The following is a 21,982-nucleotide window of genomic DNA, read 5'->3' as shown; positions in this document are numbered from 1 at the left end:
CATTGCCTAGCATCCATCTAGCGAATCTCCGCTCTCTACCCAACAAAATGGACGAACTCCTCCTGCTCTCCCGGACAAACAAGGATTTTTCTAACTCCGCTGCTCTGTGTTTCATGGAAACCTGACTGAATGGTGACATACCGGACAGCATGCTACATCTGGCTAACTTCCAGCTGATCAGAGCTTCACAAGAAATCTATCCGTTATTTGGGCAGTTTGCGTAAAAAGGTTCTCTCAAACTTTTCAAACATTTGGAGAACATTGCAATGTCAAGACTGAATCTTGCATTCTGTACCAACAGAACAATAAATGTGCTGCGGTCACTCAAATTTTCAGTGTGTATGTGCCCTTCAAGATTTCACAGTGGGATTGCAGCAAAAAGGCGAATTGAGGCCAGTTCATCACAACTATCTAAGGAAAATGGTAGGAAAACAAAAACAAAACATTGGACTTACTTTGAGTCCTCTCTTTCATCTTTCTCCTCCTCTTCCTTCTCCTCGTCTTCTTTCTTCTCCGATTTCTCAGATTTGTCCTCTTCGTTCTTGTCGTCGGTCTTGTCTTCCTGTGACTGTCGCGTTATCGGCTTTAAAAGGAAAAGAACCACAATAAAATAAGCATTTAGACCGCTGACTTTTTCAAGACCTGTGACCAGCTTACCATTAATTTTAAAAATTTAAAAACACTTAAATTGTGTCAGCCCAGCTATGAAGAAAAAGGAATGCTTATATATCAAACACCAAATGGGCAATATGATGAAATATGATTCTAAAAAAATATTTATTCAAAGTGACTATTTCAGCTACATTTATTAACCTTGCCTTCTTTGTTGCACATGCTTGCGCTATCTCTCAGTGAAGTTTTTTTTTTAAATCAATAGTGACTTTGTGCTGTTAGAACAAGTTTTTATGTGAAATAAACTGGAAATATATATATTACACACACACATACATTTTGTGCAGATCATGCTATAAGAACCTTGACTTTAGTCAGACTGCCATTTCCTCAGCTTGGAAACTTGGTCAAACTTTTGAGAGGACCCGAGTTATCTACATTTCACTGTTTGCCACTGAGACAGAGCCCACAAAACGGATCTCACTTCAGTTTAAAGCCAGACAGTAAACCTAAATGCATGCTCCAAATCATTCCTGCTCTGGAATGAATCAGACAAAATTCCTGTCTGGTTACTGATGATCTATCTCGGTCTCTTCCTTACTTCTTTTCCATTAAAAAAGGGGGGAAAAAAACAACATTTCACACACATTCAATCATCACATCCCTTCAGGCCTACTTTCCTAACAAGGAAAGTAAAAGAGCATTGCAATTCTACCATTTTTCATATGAACTGACAACAGGAAGTTAAAAAACAAATCTGAATAATGAAGTCAGATTCACGGTGCAAACTAGTTGGGACTAAATAACAAGAACAAATGGTGAAACAGTACGGTTCAGTATGAGACACAACAGACACAACAGACCCACTAGATTTAAATCAGCACAGCCAGCGAAGGATCGAACACAACTGCTTTGAATGCACCTTTCTTTTAACAACCAAAACATGTCTGTTTCGTTGTCTGTTGAGGAAGTACAGACTGTCCTCTCGTTGATAGTCAAGGAGCGGATCCAGCAAGAGCGTGATGGAGCGACATGGAATGAAAAAGTTTTTCAGGAGTTAGGGTTAAGTTAGACGGAGAGCTGTGTCAGTTTATTCTGAAGGGTGTCCGGGATGATGGTGTTAAAAGCGGAGCTGAAGCCTACGAACAGGATCCTCACATAAGTCCCCGGTCTGTCCAGATGCTGCAGGATGAAGTGCAGTCCCATGTTGACTACATCATCCACAGACCTGTTTGCTCTGTAGGCAAACTGCAGGGGGTCCAGTAAGGGTCCAGTGGAGGCCTTCGGATAAGCCAAAACCAGTCTTTCAAATGATTTCATGGCCACAGACGTTAGTGCCACAGGTCTGTAGTCATTAAGTCCAGTAATTTGGGGTTTCTTTGGGACGGGGATGATGGTGGCGCGTTTGAAGAATGAGGGGACTTTGCACAGCTCCAGTGATCAGTTGAAGATCTGTGTGAAGATTGGGGCCAGCTGGTCAGCACAGGTTTTTAGGCAGGCTGGTGACACACTGTCTGGGCCTGGTGCCGTCCTTCTTTTGTTCTTTCTGAAGACCTGGCGCACGTCATCTTCGTTGATCTGATTTGTAGGTGTGGGGGAGAGGGGGGTTGCTGGAGGTGTGAATGGTTGTGTGGAGAGGTGTTCAGGGTGGGTGTGGGATGTTTTTTCAAACCTGCAATAGAACTCATTCAGGTCATCTGCCAGTTGGTTGATTCTCCAAAGTGCTGGGGGATGGTGTCTTGTAACTGGTGATATCTTTCATACCTTTCCACACTGAAGCAGAATCACTGGAAGAGAATTTGTTCCTTAGCTTGCCAAAATAATTCCTCTTTGCCACTCTGATCTCCTTTTCCAGTGTGTATTTGGCCTGTTTATAAAAGACTTTATCCCCCTTTCTGTAAGCATCTTCTTTGGCCTGATGGAGCTTTCTGAGTTTTGCAGTGAACCATGGTTTGTCATTGTTGTAAGTTAGATGAGTCTTGGTAGGAATGCCCATATCCTCACAGAAACTTGTATAAGATGTTACAGTCTCTGTGAGCTCGTCCAGATCGTTTGCAGCAGCTTCGAAAACAGTCCAATCAGTGAGCGAGAAACAGGTTTGCAAATCCCACTCTGCTTCATTAGTCCATCTTTTAGCGGTTCTTAAAACAGGTTTTGCAGATTTAAGTTCCTGCCTGTAGGTCGGTATGAGATGAACCAAACAGTGATCAGAGAGTCCTAAAGCTGCTCATGGGTCAGAGTGATATGCATCCTTTATTGCTGTGTAACAGTGATCCAATATATTACGGTCTCTGGTGGGACATGTGATGTGCTGTCTGTATTTTGGCAGTTCGCGGGAGAGATTTGCTTTATTAAAGTCCCCGAGAATGATTAAAACAGAGTCCGGGTGTTATTGTTCTGTGTCTGTGACCTGATCAGCAAGTTTCTGTAAAGCTGAGCTCGCGTTTGCTTGCGGTGGAATGTAGACACTCACGAGAATGAACAAACAAATCTCCCGCGGCGAATAGAACGGCTTGCAGTTAATGAAGAGCGTTTCTAGATCTGAACAGCACATCTTCTTTAACGCAGTTACATCTGTACACCACCTCTCATTGATGTAAAAGCACGTCCCGCCGCCGTGCGATTTCCCCGTTGATTCCGTGTCGCGATCTGCTCTGATCAGCTGGAAGTTAGCCAGATGTAGCATGCTGTCCGGTATGTCACCATTCAGTCAGGTTTCCATGAAACACAGAGCAGCGGAGTTAGAAAAATCCTTGTTTGTCCGGGAGAGCAGGAGGAGTTCGTCCATTTTGTTGGGTAGAGAGCGGAGATTCGCTAGATGGATGCTAGGCAATGCCGTTCTAAATCCACGCTGACGAAGATTCACAAGCGCGCCGGCTCGCTTCCCCCGTCTGCGCGTCCTGAAGCGTTTGACCAGAGCTACGGCTCCACCAACTACAATGTCCAGCAAAACGTCCGAATAATCAAAATCCGGTAAAAGATTTTGTGGTGTGTAAAAACTGGTAAAACTGTATTTGATTGTATTTGAGAAACAAAAAACAGGAAAAACAAACAAAAACAGTACAAACACTGAAGAGCAAAGCACTGTAGCTGCCATCTGCGGCGCCATCTTGGAAAAGTCTCCGAAAAGTTCGAAAAACTTAGTTAGAAAAAAAGTTTAATATGCAGGCCGACAGTCAGACAATTAAGTGAAAATGTAAGTGCAAGCATTAACTGTAAAACGCAAATGTAAAGCCTCCTTTAGACTAACATTAGTCTAAGTGCAGGACTGCAGTTTGTGGAGAGGGTCTTTTTTCCTTCGTTTGATGAGGGAGCCAGTGTGCTAATGGCCCAAGGTTCTTTATTATGGTTGTTGGCGCGGACAGAGGAACTGGAGCCCTCCTCCTGCTCGGTCTGTTCCACGAAAGAGAAGCAAAGCACTGGAACAAGCAGGGCTCAGCCAACACAAACAAGCTGTGCAGCTGCCAGATGGGACCAAAAAAAAAAAAAAGTGTCATAACCTTTGCCACAGAGACGTGGAGAACAAATAAGGGGGGAAGGAAGGGAAACTGAGATAATTTAGGTCAAAACAAAACTAAAAATGACAGAGAAAGGGGCCAACACATGAAAGACATATAGCAAGCATGGAGTAGATGCAAGATTGATCATTCATTCTCTAGGCCGAAGGGCAGGAAGAGGATGTGCTCGTTCCAGTGCTCTCTTCCAGTTATAGCACATCGACAAACTGACGCATGGATCACAATAAAAGCCCATTTCTGCCATTCAAAACTCAGTTTACAATGACTTTACATTCCATCTAAAGACTTTCTTTACAGGCCAAGTCTGTTTTTTTTTTTGACAGCTTATGTGGGAATGAGAATTTACTTCATTATAAACTTATAAACAAAGCAGTGTTGTTATCGTTAAACTATTTAACAAAAAAATATTTAACTGAAATTTGGTGGTGTTGCTTTAGATAAAAATATTTAATTTGTTCTACTAAAAGTCTATAACATTAAAATAACACTAGTATAGAATAGCTTCAGTTCATGTTCAAGTCCTGATGAAAAGGCAAGATTTTATTCATTCATGTGCTTACTGTTTCACTGTGCAAATTAACAGGTTTACACAAAAGCAGGAGTCACCACACAACATGGTCACTGCTTTCTTACATCATTGCTAACTGTTTGGGATCAAATAGTGAAAATATATTCTAAATTATTATTGATGTAGCTTAAAGAAACTTTATAGTGTGTAAGAGCTCTGAGACGAAAATACTAGTGTTTCAGCCTTCTAGCATACAGAAGGTTCTTTATAAAAGGTAAATATGCATCTAAACAGTTTCAGATAATATACCGGGTGGTATAAAAAGAGGGCGGATCTCCTAAAGGTAGGGAAATGATACATTTTCAAAATGGATTACTTGGGAGTCAACAAATCAGTCTTTAGGAAGAATGTAATTAGGCTGGTTCATAGGGACATTTTCATAAGACACCTTGTTTTCAAAAACAGCTGAAGCACAATGGAAAGCAGAATGTGGGATATCCTAAATGTGTAGGAACTCACCATGGCTTTTATAACCAGTTACTAACAACACTTGGACAATTAGCACATACAACAGCTTATTACAGGCTGTATGACTGGAAGTATTAAATGTTTTCACAAGCTACATTAACAGAGAGGATTTTTCTTTTCTTTTTAAGTAAGATTAATCTTTTCAAGGGAGAGGAAGTAAGAATTAAAAATTAATCTACCGTCAATATTCTAATGTCACCTTATCTTTTATTGGAATGGAAACTTTATCTTTACAGCTTTCAGTGAACCTTTGGACACAGTTCATTTTGTATCAGTAGGTGAAGCAGTGGTTAACACAACCTGCACTACAAATTACTGCAAAATTCTCCATTTGGTTCAGATCACAAAATGTCATTATTAAAAATAAATTTCAATTCCCAACAAAATAAAAGTGACTTAATATATGGAGACAAATGTGAAGAGTGGAAAAGATGCTGATTGTGTTATAAATTACTTTGAATTAACATGGGCAGTGAAAGATGCAACTCTAACACAGTTCAGTAATAACAGTATCATGATTTTCTAAAACCAAGTGAAGTAACAGGAAAGACAGTCACAAGCTGCTGCTGAAGCTCAGATAAACCAATCAAGAAAAGGAGAGAGAGGAGACCAAGCCCAAGAAAAACCTAACTTGAAAACAAAATTGAGCGTCCAAAAAAAAAAAAAAAAAAACCCATCTATTTGGATTAGGCTTGATTTATAAAATCCAAAAATTGATCCTTTAAATCTATGCCTATTTTTTGTTTTCCAGTAGATGCATGAAAAATTGCTAAAATTTATTAGCAGCACACCTCCCAAACTGTAGATGTCACCAAGTCAATAGCACATCCAAGCTAATCACAGCAGTGGCAGCGCACACCTTATGCACATGGTATGGCGATATTGGTATGATGACAGTAACTGATAAAGATTATTAGTTTAAATAATAAAATTAAACATTCCCAAAAAACTACAATAATAATAATAATAACAACCACAAACAAAATACATAAATGTCCTTTTATATATAATACATAAATAAATAAGCAAACAAACAAACCTTAACCATGGCTTGCGCCTCTAACCAAAAATGTAGCTCTACAAATCTCTACAAACAAATCACAACAGCCTCCAAAAACACACAAAAACTACTCCACATTAACTCATTCATACAGTACCTTCATCTATGTTTATCTGCCCCTCATGTGTGTCCTTTTTTTATGCCATTGTATATCCCAGAATGCAGTGGTTCCGAGGCCAGAGTTAGTGATAGGAACAGACTGAGCAGTAGAGCGCGCCTCGGGCTGCCTGACAGCGGTGTTGTGCTGGAACAGCTCCTCAGCTGCGAGACCCGGCTCACAGATTAATGGCGCATATTCTAAGAAAGCATGCCACGGGGTTGTTTGAGCCTGCTAAAGCAGCGGTGGCATCTCCATCTTGATCACACACAAAAATGTGTACGAGTGCTAGCTAATCTGGGTGCTAGGGTCAACCCAGGTAATCCCCGCAGGGTGAAGGGGAGAGGAGACTGACCGATCTTAACCCAGCCCCGTCAGGATTTTGATTGGCACAGCAAGCTGCTCCACAACTTTCTCACTGGTGTCGGTACAAACGGCGCATACCACTGTGCAGCTCAGGAGGGGTGTCTCGCGTACACACACATTCCCCAACCCTCCCTCTTTCTCCGAAAAAGCTCTATAGGGACGGCAGAACACACGGGCTGCCAGTTTGAGGAGGAAAAAAAAGGAATAAAAGTTTGTTCTTCCCGTTTATGCTTATTTTTCTGGCTTGTGCTCTCGCTTGCTTTCTCTAAAACATTCTCGGGGGACTCTGGGAACAGAAAGCTCAAGCAGAAGTTTGTTTGGAACAGCGTTCAGTACTCCATGTGAGCTGAACTCGACTGACACAAACACATTTATGGGTCTCTAATGTGGAGCAGGGTCATACACTCCACCCACACACAGGCAAGCTTGGTTAACAGACTATACTCCACACACACACACACACACAGAGAGAGAGAGCGGTTTAAAGATAAGATAAAAACTGAACCTGCTTGCCCTCTCTTTTTAATCAGTACGTGAACATAGGAATCACAACAGGTGGTAGAGGAAACCAAGACTGCACTGTATATATCCAGGTAGCTAAAGAGACACCACTTACGGCCACATATGCAAATAAAAACAGCTGCGCATACACCTGCTTGCTGAAAGCACCTGGGGCTACATGGGGCTGAAGGGTCAGGCAGCGTGAGTGTGTGTGTGTGTGTGTGGAACAGATCAGATCATCTCCTCATTACAGCAGCTCAACTCCTGACTCAAACACATGCTTTTAATGACCTGCAGCCTCAGCTTGTGATCTGCATTGCAGCGGTGCTCACAGAAGTCCTCTGTTACACATACTCTTATCCAGCACTGTCTACACTGTTTAGATTGAAGCATAGCTATTATTAATGTCGATTCCGAACAGCAGCTGCTCACACACACACAGGCGACAGAGGGCTAATCAAGTTAGACCAGCCGTGTAGATGTTCACATGGATAATATCCAAGATATATCATATGTACATCAATCAGCGCTTGTTAACTTAGTTTTTCTGCCATTTGCCAAATGTTAAACACATTTACTCAATCCAATAATTTTTTGTCAGAAAAAGATATGGTATTTGGTTTATTGAGTTTTCATTCTCACGGTAAAGGATGCTAACAGGTATTGCAAGCATGTGAAGCAGAGAGAAAATAAAGTTTTAAAGCATCCCCATGAAAACAGGCCAGGATAGAGAGGATTTAATGGGAAGTGAGGACTTAGGAGAAAAATTATTTATGGGATATTGTATGGAGCGAATTTTGTGCCAATGTGCCAATGAAGTGCTTTGAAAGGCTAGTCTTGCACCACATCAAGTCTGTCCTCCCCCCCTCCCTGGACCCCTTCCAGTTTGCATATAGGTCCAACCGCTCGACCGATGATGCCATCACCACTGCCCTCCACCCAGCCCTCACACATCTGGAGAAAAAAGACTCATATGTCAGGATGCTGTTCATAGACTTCAGTTCAGCATTCAACACAATCATCCCTCAACAGCTCACTCACAAACTGGTCCAGCTGGGGCTCAGCACCTCTCTGTGCAACTGGCTGTTGGACTTCCTGACCGGGAGACCTCAAGCAGTACGGGTCGGCAGTAACACATCCAGCACCATCACACTGAACACTGGGGCCCCCCAAGGATGTGTGCTGAGCCCCCTCCTCTTCACTCTGCTGACCCACGACTGCACACCATCACACAACTCCAACATTTTCATTAAGTTTGCGGATGACACGACTGTGGTGGGTCTCATCAGCAACAGAGATGAGACAAACTACAGGAGCGAGGTGAGCCGCCTGGCCGGGTGGTGCAGTGACAACAATCTCTCTCTGAACGTGAAGAAGACGAAGGAGATTGTTGTTGACTTCAGGAGAGTACACACTCAGCATGCCCCTCTGACCATCAACGGTGCGACTGTGGAGAGAGTGAGCAGCACCAAGTTCCTGGGTGTGCACATCACTGAGGACCTCTCCTGGACTAACAACACTGTAGCACTGGCCAAGAAAGCACAGCAGCGTCTCTACTTCCTCCGCAAACTCAGAAGAGCCAGAGCCCCGGCCCCCATCATGTGCACCTTCTACAGAGGCACCATCGAGAGCATCCTAACTAGCTGCATCACTGTGTGGTATGGCGCTTGCAACGCATCCTGCCGCAAGTCACTTCAGCGCATAGTGAGAGCAGCTGAGAAGATCGTTGGTGTCTCTCTCCCCTCCCTCCAGGACATCTACAGCACCCGTCTCACCCGCAAAGCCCTCCGCATTGCAGGCGATCCCACCCACCCGACACACAGCTTCTTCAGTCTGCTGCCATCAGGGAGGAGACTGCGGAGTCTCCAGGCGAGGACCAGCAGACTGAAGGACAGCTTCATACATCAGGCTGTCAGGAAGCTGAACTCCCTCCCGTCCTTGCCCCCCCTCCCCTCTTTCACCCCCATTTAACACAGCAACACACTAGGAACTCTGACTCTGTGACACCCCCCCCCACCGACCAACAACTGTAACCGGCACCTGTCACTTGTGCAGCATTGGCTGATCACTACCCATCCAACATTGACTGCAAATTACCTCTTCGGGTAGTCTGACAAAAACTATCCGAACAGTCTCTTCGACTTGTCACTTTAACAGACTGATAAGCTCTTCTTGCACTACACTCATAACAAAACAAAACATCTGCACAGTTTTGTTTTTGTTTTTGTACATTCAACTGGTTTGCACTCCATCTATTCTGCCATGTGCCTTATGCACTTTATCTATCTCTCTTGTTTTTATTTTCTACAATGTCCTCAGACTGATAAGCTCTTTTGCACTACAAATATATCTACACAGTGTTGTTTATTTAACTGGTTTTGCACTCTATCTGCCATGCGCCTTATGCCACTTTATCGATCTAATTCTTATTTTTTTCTACAATATCCTCATTTGTATAATTGTATAGTTGTATGTACATATGTTTAAACTGTATTTATCTGTATCTGAACGTGTTTAATGTTAACTGTATGCACCAAGGGTCTGAGAGTAATGCAATTTCGATTCTCTGTATGTATGTACTGTACATGTGGAAGAATTGACAATAAAGCTGACTTGAACTTGACTTGACTTGAACTTGAATATTCATCAAACAAATCCAGTGTTTTGCGAATAAACACAATCTGCTTTGCAAAGAAAAACTCAACTTTCAAACAAACGCAAAGTGATTTTCAAATACAAAACTCTTTGAGAGAAAATGCAGAGGTATGGACAAATATATGTATTGTGTGTTACAACTGTGAGACTCATTTGCCTTTTTATGAGGAAACTTGGCTTGATTTTCTCACAAATGCATGCAGGCTGATTTTCTCACACGTGTGCGGGCTGATTTTCTCACACGTGTGCAGGCAGATTTTCTCATGTGCAATTGAGCAACTTTCTTTTCCAAAAACAGCAGATGGCGCTGTTGGTCAATTTACGCTAGTCTCCCGAGACCTGAAACACCTCTTTACCTTTTCAGACCAATATGAGTAGGGAACAGGTGAGTTTCTGTCTTACTAGATCTATAATTAACCATTTAGATGTTCACAAAGCGACCCTACTACAGTGTCAGTGAAATTCACAACAAGTGCTGTAAAGTTGTTAACATGATTGATTAGTTCAAAAATCACAGGTGACATGGCTAAACATTTAACTAGGCTGTCTTTCCCTATAAAATCTGATCCATTCTCCGTACCTCTTATGTTTGTTGTCTTACAGCTAAAAGGATACATTGCATTAGCAATGCATTTTACTTCCATAACAGAAGATTAGTCCCCTCACAACAAATACAAACTTTTTGACTAGGACATGGAAGCTGAAGGTCAAGCTCTGCACTGTCTAGATGACATACTGAAAAAAAGGTGGAAGAATGCTTACAAATTAAATGGGGTTTCAATTTCATGTTTACTTGAAATAATCTATCCATGCAACAATCAGATAACTACCTTGTTTGGGTGTCATGGCCAGATTTCCTCCTCCTAAAACACTGTGCTTGAGTAAGTATGCATATGAAAATAAGAAGCCTCAGATACTATGCTCCAAAAGCTTTAAAGTTGGAGTTTGAAACTCTCATGTTCGCTTCTTTTCCCTCTGTGGTCCCTAACAACAGCATGGAGCCTCTCGGCTGTGCCAAACAGATAAAACAGATTCCTGGAAAGCTGTGCAGCCCTCCATAAATCAGAGAGAGACTCTCAAAGCACAGATATATTTTTGCTTGATAACATGCGTGCACACACGCACACCGTATGAGTTCTTATGAGACATCGTCAACAGCGAACAAAAACAACCACAAAACACACCCTCTCATAAAAAAAAAGAAAAAGCACAACCTCATATTAAGCATGATTCAAACACACCCCCCTCATAAAAAAAGTCAAAACACAGAGCCATTTAAAAGCACACGCTTTCTCAGACTGAGAATGTTGTAGCAGTGCATACTGAACCCTAGGGGGCTTCTTGAGTACTAAAACTGCATCTTAACTTGTTTGCAAGCTATTGTGGGTGGATTAGTTGAATTTACATTCATTATTATGATTGCAATTTTGCATTATCTGTCCAAAAGAAATATGACCTACTTAAAATGCTGTCTTGCAATGAATGCCAGTCTTAAAACATGTCAGTTGCAAATTTAGAGTTTGTAGCTGTTAATATTGACAATATGCATTCAGTATTTCATTTAGTGCTTACTTTGTTAATACACTACTGTTCAAAAGTTTGGGGTCATAACACTTATGTTAAATGCATTATGTTAAAACAATAAAAGCAAAATGTTTTTCTAAAAAGTCTCTTGTGCTCACACCAATGCTGCATTTCTTTGATCGCAAATATAATAAAACAGCACAATTATGAATTTTTATTACAAATTTTAAATAACTTTTTTCTATTTTAGCATATATTAAAGTTTTATTCATTCCTATGATGCAACTGAATTTTCAGCAGCCATTACTCCATTCTTCAGTCAAGATCTAATTTGGTGCTTAAGAAACATTTCTTATTATCGTCAATGTTGAAAAGAGCTGTGCTGCCACTTACATTTTGTGCAGGATTTTTTTGATGAATATCAAGTTCAAAAGAAACTTTTGATCAGCAGTGTAAGTACAAACACATGTGCATTATTTTTAATTACATAATTATTAGTGTGTATTCACTGTATAACAAAAAACAATTACGCAAACAGCCTCTGAGAAAAGTCAATGCAAATTAAAAAAAAAAAAAAAAAAAAAAAAAAAAAACTTCAAAATCCTGGTGCTGCTTAAAAACAAAGGTGATTTTTATAGCTTACTTTCACACTACTCTTACAATTACTGCAGTATATAGTATGTAAACTGTGCACAAATCTTCTGTATCCAGAGAACACCTGGATAACACACCATCAAAATGTGCAACAGAGCTTACTGTCATATCTATGCTTAGACTGAGAGAAAAGTGCATAAGTGAAGAGAAAAAAAAATAAATACCTGATTCTTTCGTCGTCGATTCCCAAAATTTCGTCTGACAAGAGTTTTATAGTTTTGACTCTTCTTAGTCAAATAATAGTACAGCACACAATCAGACACACACTGCAGAGACAGAAAATATAAATACAGCTGCATCACTTGGGATTGAATTTGAAAAGAAAATACCATAATGCAATGAAAAGACGCTGTCTGTGGGTGGGGAGGTGTGATCTGAGTCAGTAAAGCTGTTACAGTGCTTCAGTTCAAACAACCACTGATGAACATACAGGGACATCCTGAGTGTGACAGCAGTCCACCATAATCAAAGTCACAAAACAGAAAACCCACCTTTCTCTCCAGAAATGAAGCAATGAACCCAAAGTTTTTTGGATGCTGCACAAACCTGTGTAACAGAAGAGACAAAGGTGAGAAAAAAACAACAACTGCAGCACATTTACACACACTAACTTGACATGCCAAAATAAGCCACTGTTACTCACTTTTCCTTGAAGATCTCCTTCTCGTGTTCGGTCCAGACATTCATAAACTGGCGGGATTTGTAGACTTTCATTGGGTCATCCATCAGACCGTTCATGTTGATAAACCTCACTCTCCGCTGTTCGGAATCGTACATCATGGGAGGAATGACAGACAACTGCCTCATCTGTTTCTCGTTGTTCTGAGAGACAAAAAGGTGTCCAGGATGATTCTGCAGTGCTTGCTTACATTACTCTAGTCTCAGCCTCTGACAGCACACCAACAGTCCATTCACTGACCGTCTGATGCATACTGCACACAAACTTGCAATTTACAAATAATCACAAAGCTTCAATCAGATTACTCCGTTGCAACACAACTTCCAGGACTAGGAACAGTTTTTATCAGTCCTCCAGGAAACAAAATTGCAGTTTTTCACAGGATTTGCCAAGTAAATGGCATCAGATCTGTAGCAGATCTTTTATCCAAAGTGACTTACAAAAGGCAAGTAAAAGCAATTTGTCAAATAGGCAACAATGTTTGAAGAGTTTATCTGCAAAAACGGATATATCTGGGGTTTTTTTAATGTTCAAAAATCATGTTTTTTATTATGCCATCATGTTTTTATTGCGTTTTATGTTAGTTAGCTAGTAGTTTTTTCTTTTTTTTACCTAATCAAAATAACCCAACTGCAGTTTGATTGAGATTAATTTGAATGCACAATGAAAAAACATGATTTTTGAAAATGTATCTGTTTTTGCAAATGACCTCTTCATTTATAATATTATAGAATTGCTAGATTCGGAAACAAGCTAGAAAACAGTAAATGCAGTAATGATAGTAAATCCTCAACCCGAACTGAATAATCGGTGTGGTTTTCTTGTCTGTAAAATAATCAGTACTTATTTTTGGACTAATATCAATTATGATCACAAATCTATATACATTGCTGCTAGTTATTCAGTATTGTTTGGATGAGTGTCTCTTTCAGGTAGGCCTGACATTTAACAAAGCAAAAAGTGTAGTTGGACCCTGTCCCCTCATCTGTGATGTTTAAGTGGGTGATTCTTAATCAAAATAAGATGCAAAGTACATAAGATTTTATGCTGCATAATCTGGCTATATGATGATAAAAAGACTGCAATGGCTCACAGGAAATAATAAAGTCTGATGTATGGGAGAAGGACTTGTTTAATTGCTACCCTCCTGAAGCTCTACAATTCTGGCTAATACACTTTCTGTACTTGGTGTACAGTTTTTCTATATGGATCAGATTTCAGATATATTAGCCAGTGGTTTACCTCCTGTTCCGAGAGGCCGTCAATGATCTCGGATATCTCGTGTTCACTTCTTGCGATGGTGGCAGACAGGCCTGTCCCCCTCTGGCCCACCCTAAAGACAGGAACGATGAAGCATGGTTAGAGAAAGAGTTTGCCTGTTCCTGGCTTTGTTGTCTCCGTACCATGTAACAGCGCTTTTTACCAAGCAAGCTACCAGACTTGTCCCACAGAGTCCCACACCCAGTTTCTTCTCCCACAAAAAGCCTTTGAAGCAGTGGTTACAGCTATTGGCAAGATTCCTCCGGGTCTATTCATGAGCACTGGAGCTCTGAAGTTCTTTGGTTTAGAGACTCTTCCAGCAACAATAGCTACATACTCTGGCTTGTCTAAACAATCAAGACAGGCAAACAGTGCTCACTGAACTTGGATGGTTTGATCTGAATGAACAGAACTATAGACGTATACTATAGAGTCCTGCAACGTTTATGAGGTGAAAAAGAAACACTAATTTAGGCAAAAGCACAAATTGCCAGAACTAACAAGAAGGTCTGAAATGGTCATGCAGAGGGTTGAGAAGTAAAATTATTTTTCAAAACTGAATCAGTTTTTTAAACAATGGTTATAACCAAATGATTTATGACATTTCACTTCTTCTAATGGCTTTCAAATGTGCAAGTCAGTTCTGAGAAAAATTGACTTGAAGTTTTCTTGAAGGATCCAAAGCAAAAACACCTAGCAACGTTGCATCTGTTCCTCCAGTTCCTTTTTTATATTATACTATATTAATAATCATAAAATAGGTATTTTTATTTTATCTTTGTTATTAAAAATAAGAACAGATGCAAAAACAACAACAGTAGAACAAATATAAGAAACAAATAGTGCATTACTTTTTTTCCTTTTACATCTAAAAAGCATTCAAGCTAGAAAAAGAAATAATCAAAACAATCCCTTTAGTGTGTTCATTAGTAAATTGATTATTAAAACTACAAAAGCAGTTTAATCAAGAGCAGTGAGTGATTCCCTCTTTTCTTTTATTGTTTGATTTATATTAATGAGACAGACGGCCAATATATTAAGACCTACTGTACTGCACGGATCTAATATAAATGTTACACATCAGATGTTTTTCCCCAACAGTTCCCCGAGCATTCACTTAAATCATAACAGATTACGTTTGCCTACTTAAATTCTGTAATTCTGTGTATACAGTATGTGCATGTATCAGGATCTCGCACTGGTGGAAGTGCCTTTGTGCCATTCATATGTCAGTCAGCGGCAGCGCGAGAAGTGAGCAGAGAAAAGGGTACTCCTCTCAGAGAAAGTACAAATAAAGATCATTTTAGATATTTAATTACTATTTGGAGAATTGGGATTGCTAGACGAGGGCTTAATGAACTAATTTTTGTGAAAACCTGAAAGTAGACATTTTTCACTTTTTTTTGTCTGCAGCTCAAAATTAGCCTGTGCGCAGTCCGGCTGATTTTGCCAGCACCAGTCACATTTACAGAAAACCGGATATGTATCAGTATATTTAGTCCATGCATTCGGTCTTAAAGTGACACCATCTTAATACCCCTGCTGCTGGCTGTGTCCTTGATGTTAATCAAACAATAAAAGAAAGAGAAAAACTGAATAACGTTTGTGGATATAATACGAATCGATGTATATTTAAGGCATACAGAGAAGATTACCAAATATCAGTCTTGAGCTGATTTGTTTTTAATTAATCTCACTCACTCACTGACTGAATCAGTTGGAGCAGTTCTTGGCATATTCACTAAACTGCATTATTGACATTTTAATCAAGTAAAGTGTAGTAAAGAACTGTTGAATTCAGAATCAGTCAGTTCTTCAATTTTCATCTTTTGTTTAGGTAAAGTCAAAAGGCAGAAAGCAACACTGGCAAAGTCTTGTGCAATAAATATATCTATAATCTGGCTACTTTGCTTGATAAGATTTTGTTTTATCAGCAAAAACAACAGCGTCTGTGTTTCTGGTTAATCAAGGTCAGCGGTATGTGATGTTCTTCTGTTCTGCTTTAGTGGTGTTCCAGAAAGAGTTCCCCCGTAATTCAGGGAAGCCCTGCAACCCCTGTACCAGGAACTATCACAGATTGACCTCTGACCCTAGCACCCACAGGATCCTCAATGCTGATTGGCCAACTGCTGAGTTAGGACAGAACACAGTGCCTCAAGTGTTTATACAAGATGTTACATCACCTCTGTGTCAGGGAAACGCAATACTGTTAAATGTGTATGTATGACAGAGCGCTCATTGGGTCATCATAGAAACTGGTGGGCCTGACTGACCTCTGGAAGCGTTCCTGTTGCTCACGCTGTTTGCGGATCTCAGGAAACTGCCTCTCGTAGTATTCACGTGTGCGGCTCTCCTTGGCTTTACGGCGTGGGTTGTTTTCCATTCGCTCAATTTTTTTCTCCCACTCTGTCATCAGCTCATCATACCGCTGGCATATTTTCTGTTCCTATGGTAACAACAGAAAACATTTTAGCAAAGTAAAACTAAATCAGCATTTGACAGAGTGATTCTGAGTAATTATCCAAGTAAAGAAAAAAAACGATATTCACTAAATGCAATCCAAAAGCAAAAAAAAACAAAAAAACACAAACAATACTGATCAAAGCATGGATTTTTCTGATGGGTCAAAAATAACTATTTAAATGAACTCCTATTTGCAAATTTATGTTTATTACTTCTCAGTGTGACATAAACCTGAAAGGACAGACAGAAAGAGACAGACGATAATACAGTGAGCCAGAAACAGAGAATGAGCAAGAACAAAGAGGTTCAACAAGTGGAGTCTCAATCAAGATCTGCACATAGAGAGAAGTGCGCTTGTGTCTGTACTACGGAAAACACAGAACAAAAAACAGCTTGATTTTCCGCTCTCTGAACAGTTAACCTTCCTCTTGGCTTTTGGCCATGTCACCACTCTGACTGTTCTTGGTCCAGCAGGTCTGACCGACCCGGTCTACTAACAAGCAATTGCACTGAACTATACCTTCCTGAGAACAAACCTATTTATATATAAAAAAAAAGAAAAGAAAATAGAAAAGAAAAGAACAATCATTATGCTTCCTTGCAGCTTAACAAGAGTTAAAGAAAACATCACCATTCAACAGTCCTGAACCACAAAAGAAAAAGAAAGAGAATAGGCAGACAGACACACAGAGGGAATAGGCCAATCTTCATAACCATGGGCGATATATAAGAGGTCCCTAAACAGCTTAACACAGTGTTGACATTTTTAGTGACAAGGCATTTTTTCAGTCCACAAAAAGATGAAATTGTGACGGGACATCCATTCAGAAGACATGTAATATTTCATATACAGTTATGTGGAGCAGAATTTCTAACGAGCACGATGACACACAACATGAAACCGTGTTAATAACAAATTGCCTTGTTTGAGTATTTACATTTTTTTTTCTTCACTGTGTCATGTAGTTAGGCCACAGAATTAGAGGTATCACAACTGTTATAAGAGATAATGTAAATCCAGACACAGATGACAAATTATATATCATGAGCAAAAAATTTGGACTGATATGCAAATGAGGGCATGTCCAATAAGCTACAGAGATCAACATGGAACTCCTTATGCCAATGAAATTTCTCTGATCACTGTTCCCACAACATATCATTATCTGTTACTTATTTGTTTTGTTTTTTAATTAGACAAAGTAACATCTACATACAGCATAATAAATATTTGCCCCACACATTCACTTAACTTCTCTACTGTAAGCACAAACTAAACGTGATCATAAAGTGCACATTAGCAGATGTGTTTGTCTAACATGTTTGTATGTGTCATTTATGAAAGGCCATTTATGAAGCACTGTCTACAAGGACATTAACACAAAATGGTGTGAAAATGCACCTGCAAGTTTGTGTTTTTACTCCATTCTTGATTTCCCCACAAATATTCTAGTTTCCGTTACTTCAATCATCTCACCTGATGGAGGAGCACTTACTCAACATGCACTCAAACTCATGCATTCAATGACACAGCACAGAAAAGAGAGACACTTACCCTCTGTTTGCGTGCATGGTTCCTCCTCTTGAAAAACAGAATCAGTTTCTTCCTCATCATCTGATTCCTGCAGCAATAAAACCAGTGTGTTTACATTCCCTCTCATAAAAGGAGCAAACACTGCACACTAAACAAGATTTCACTAGTGATAAGAAATTATAGTCTGTAAGAACTTCTTTGTAAGAAATACTTCTTTGTAAGAAATTATAGTCCGCCTCGACCCAGCTTCCACTGCAAATGGTGTAAACCATACTCCTTTCCCAAGAAAGAGCTTAATTATCTTAGGGGTAGTTCTTTCCGTTTAAATAATATGTAAATAGTATCTCCGGAGTGATAATTCGTCACTTATAGCATGGGAACGGCAGTAGGCCATCGAGAACCGTCTGCTGACCAAAAGGGTACAGGAAACAATTGATAGGGATTCTATTTGATCTTATTACCTTAACATTTGGTCGTTCCCACCTGAAAGTCTACCAGAGATGTGGGAACAGAAGGCTATCACTTTCATGGTTATCTGCAATTTACATTTAAAACGAAACTTCATTTACATGTCGAGCGGGAAGATGAAAGTAATACAGTATAAAATGTTTTAACTTAGGATATATAGATTCATTCCGACTCCGTTGAACCCAAGGTACTACATGTCCTTTGTCACTGCTATGCTGCAATAAACTTCTTCATCAAGATCTTCAAAGTCCTCTTCACTTTTTCTTACAGATACATAACCTGCCCACAGACAAGCACGGTGAATACAGCCTCTCATTGAGTCCTGCCAACTCCATCAGTCTCTACTTTCAAAAATTGCCTCAAGATACAATTCCATGAGCCCTTGACTCAAGTTGTTCATGCGCTTACTTTCTTAAGGTCTCTGCACACCGATTCCGAAATTTTCACATGCGTTTTTTCGTATTCATTATCCTAAAAAAATTGTCACACACAGAAACCTCGCACACTGAGTCAGATGCGTATTAATCATCTATTTACATCTATATACAGTGTTTTGTGCTGCGAGACGAAGTGGATGAACCATTCTGGATTTTGGCGTACGCTTGTACGGTGGCTCTGAACTGTCAAAACACCTCTCAAAATGCTTGCTACGGATGCGAAAAATGTAAAAAAAAAAAATCGAACAAGATCCAAATTTATTTATGACGGACGGAAATTTCGGAGGCAGTGTGTAAACGTGATCGACATAATGTGAGGGCGTATTTATTTTTTAATGTGCGAAAATTTCGGACATGTGCAATGACCTTACTCTTTAAAAACCTTCTCTACCCTTTTACTTTTGTCACCAATTCTGTAGGTCACAGACTTTTGCATCTCTCTGTGTAATTTATGTGGCACTTCTCCTGTTACTGTCTCCCTAGCATTACTTGCTTTGGATAAAAACCCCTGAAAAATGAATGAACATTAATGACTCGTACTCCAGGTTTGATATCATATTATAACATTCAAAGTAATTTAATGCCTTTGCATATTTTGTGGTTCACTGATGTAGGCTGTTCACAATGCAGTTTATTTAAAGGTTGCTTTTTTATATCTACCTTTTCAAAGTTTGGGGCCAGTAAATCTTTTTTTGTTTCTGATAGAAGTCTCTTATTATTGCCAAGGCTGCATTTATTTGATTTAAAAATATAGAAAAACAAATAAAACTTGTTAAATAGTACAATTTCAAAATAACTTCTATATTTTATATATAAATGCCATTTATTTCTGTGATGGCAAAGCTTGAGTTTTCAGCAGCCATTCCTTAAGTCTTCAGTGTCATGTGATCCTTCAGAAGTTATTCTTATATGATGATTTGGTGCTCAAGAAACTTCTATTCATAGAAATCTTTTGTAAGATTATAAATGTATTTAGCCACTTTAAATCTTTTGTAAGATTATAAATCTCTTTAGCCACTTTTGATAAATTTGATGCATCCTTGCTTAATAGTATTCATTTAATTAAATATAATTAACTAAAAAGCAAATCTTACTAAGCCAAATTTTTTGAATATTCTATGTCTATGATAGTAGTTTTCTTCCGATTCATGATAATTGAGGGTTTTCCTCCTCACATAAACACCCCCTCCTATACGTGAAAGACTGTCTGAGTCGACCGGATGCAACACACAAACAGACTGACCGACCTTGACCTGTCTACATACACACAGCAGTTTCACTTTAACCCACCTACGATTAGCTGGAGAGTCATTGTTTGCCTCATTTACATGACTCAGCACACACCATCCCACATCAACTGTCTGTTGGCTGCTTCAAAGTATCTGACAGCCAAGATGACGTGGGTGAGAAATGAAAGCTTACATACAAAGCACCTCAAGGTTCATGCTGCTTTTTGAAAAAAAAAAAAAAAAAAAAAAAAAAAAAAAAAAAAAAAAAAGGCATGTCCAACTCACTTATAGTTTGCACCAGCCTCCCAAAAAAGTCTGGCTTATATTCAAAACTCCAAGGGAACACAGACCATTTTCAGAGTCTGCATTGTGTTTAACTTTTACCATACATAGCAAAGAGCAATTTCACTGCTCTTGACAATAACCATTATATTAAAAAAATAACTACATTTTGATTTTGTGTAAATATCAAGCACACTAATATCAGAAATAAATCAAGTCTGGTTGAAGCATTTAACATAGAAGGTAGCAGTCTTGCAACTTAACGCTGGTTGCCACCTGTTGTAAAAAGAAAAAAGATGACCACAACACAGTGTTTGGCTACTACTAAAAGCATTATTGATTTATTTAATCAACATTTCTAAAGATATCGTGATAATACCTTCACTGTGATTTTTTTTATTTTTATACAACAATCATATAATGAAATTATGATATCGTGACGCTCTAAATGGGACAAATAGTAGGTAATAATAATAATAATAATAATAATTCATTACACTTATATAGTGATTTTCTAGGCACTCAATGCGCTTTATATTTTCAGTGGGTATACAAGATATTCAAATTATGGCTAATACTGGTAAGTCAATCTGAATTTGTTATTTTGTCTAAATAAATTAAAAGTATAGATTGCATTTAAAAGTGTAATTACATTAGTACTGTCAGGGCTCTAGACTCATTCTTCCCACTGGTCGCACTTGTGCGACTAACTTTCTCAGTTGGTCGCAGGAGCACATCATTTGGTCGCAATTTTTTATTTATTTATTTGATACAACATTTGATTAATCAATACATGCTGATTAACTTTTATCATAGTTTATAGTTATATGGTAATGAAAGTGTTCAACATTCAACCCGTTCTTTTTCATCAGTATTATTATTTGATTTAAATTTTGTGAAAACAAAAAGAAAAGTTAAACTAAACTGGCTGTCGCTGACAGGACTTGCATGTTTTTTCTACAAGAACACCAGCATGTTCACCTTCTCTGGTTTAAGAAGTGGTCTTTTACTTTAGTTTGAAAACAAAATCCTCCGTTGCGCTCCGTCTGCGACGCACACCTTCGCGCTCGTGCTGACGCGGCGAGTATAAACCAGGCTCTACCCACGAAGCGCTCGCGCTGAAAGCACCTCTCTTCACGTGATCAGTGAAATCTGACTCCTGCTATAATGTGCTGCGGTATGAAGCAGACGCTTTGGAGCGGCGCAGACCAGGCACTCGCACACTCTCAAAAAATGGTCGCAGTCTAGAGCCCTGACTGTTTTTAGAGACAGCTAGTGTTGCTTTCGTCAACGAAAATTATGAATAAATATCGTCGTCAACGAACCTTTATCACGTGACGAAAACGAGACGAGACGCAACGTAAATGCTGGTCATGTGAGGATGACTATAATAAAATATATAATGCAATATTGTTGACGAATAAAAACGAGACTAAATGTGGATTACAAAATAAAAACTATGCTAAAATGTCTCTTCATTTTCGTTGACCAAAACGAGACGAAACAAAATGTTATAACGTTATTTCGTCTCGTTTAGTCGCGTTATTACTATTATTTTGCAGTATTTCTGTTTCCTGTGTCTCACTTCAGGGGCTGCATCAGGTCGC

At 39.3% G+C, this 21,982-nt stretch overlaps 1 protein-coding gene across 10 annotated transcripts in view; it reads right to left on the bottom strand.

Annotated features, from left to right (window-relative positions):
* Positions 1–21,982, bottom strand: part of LOC306869629 (nuclear receptor corepressor 1-like) — a 109,713-nt gene that overhangs the window by 56,838 nt on the left and 30,893 nt on the right. For 9 of the 10 annotated variants that reach the window (XM_079416447.1, XM_079416451.1, XM_079416455.1 and 6 more), the window contains exons 9-15: positions 17,981–18,047; positions 16,236–16,408; positions 13,945–14,035; positions 12,667–12,845; positions 12,515–12,569; positions 12,188–12,289; positions 456–583 (exon numbers count right to left, since the gene is read on the bottom strand). In XM_079416447.1, the coding sequence (XP_079272573.1) occupies positions 456–583; positions 12,188–12,289; positions 12,515–12,569; positions 12,667–12,845; positions 13,945–14,035; positions 16,236–16,408; positions 17,981–18,047 (795 nt within the window). Of the gene's footprint in view, positions 1–455; positions 584–6,323; positions 6,393–12,187; positions 12,290–12,514; positions 12,570–12,666; positions 12,846–13,944; positions 14,036–16,235; positions 16,409–17,980; positions 18,048–21,982 lie in introns of those variants that run through there. The other variant, XM_079416448.1, reaches the window with a different exon arrangement.

This window comes from Barbus barbus (genome assembly GCF_936440315.1).
Source record: "Barbus barbus genome assembly, chromosome: 5".
NCBI lineage: Eukaryota > Metazoa > Chordata > Actinopteri > Cypriniformes > Cyprinidae > Barbus > Barbus barbus.
Note: the sequence above shows the minus strand (reverse complement) of the source record. Positions and strands in the feature narration are given on the sequence as shown.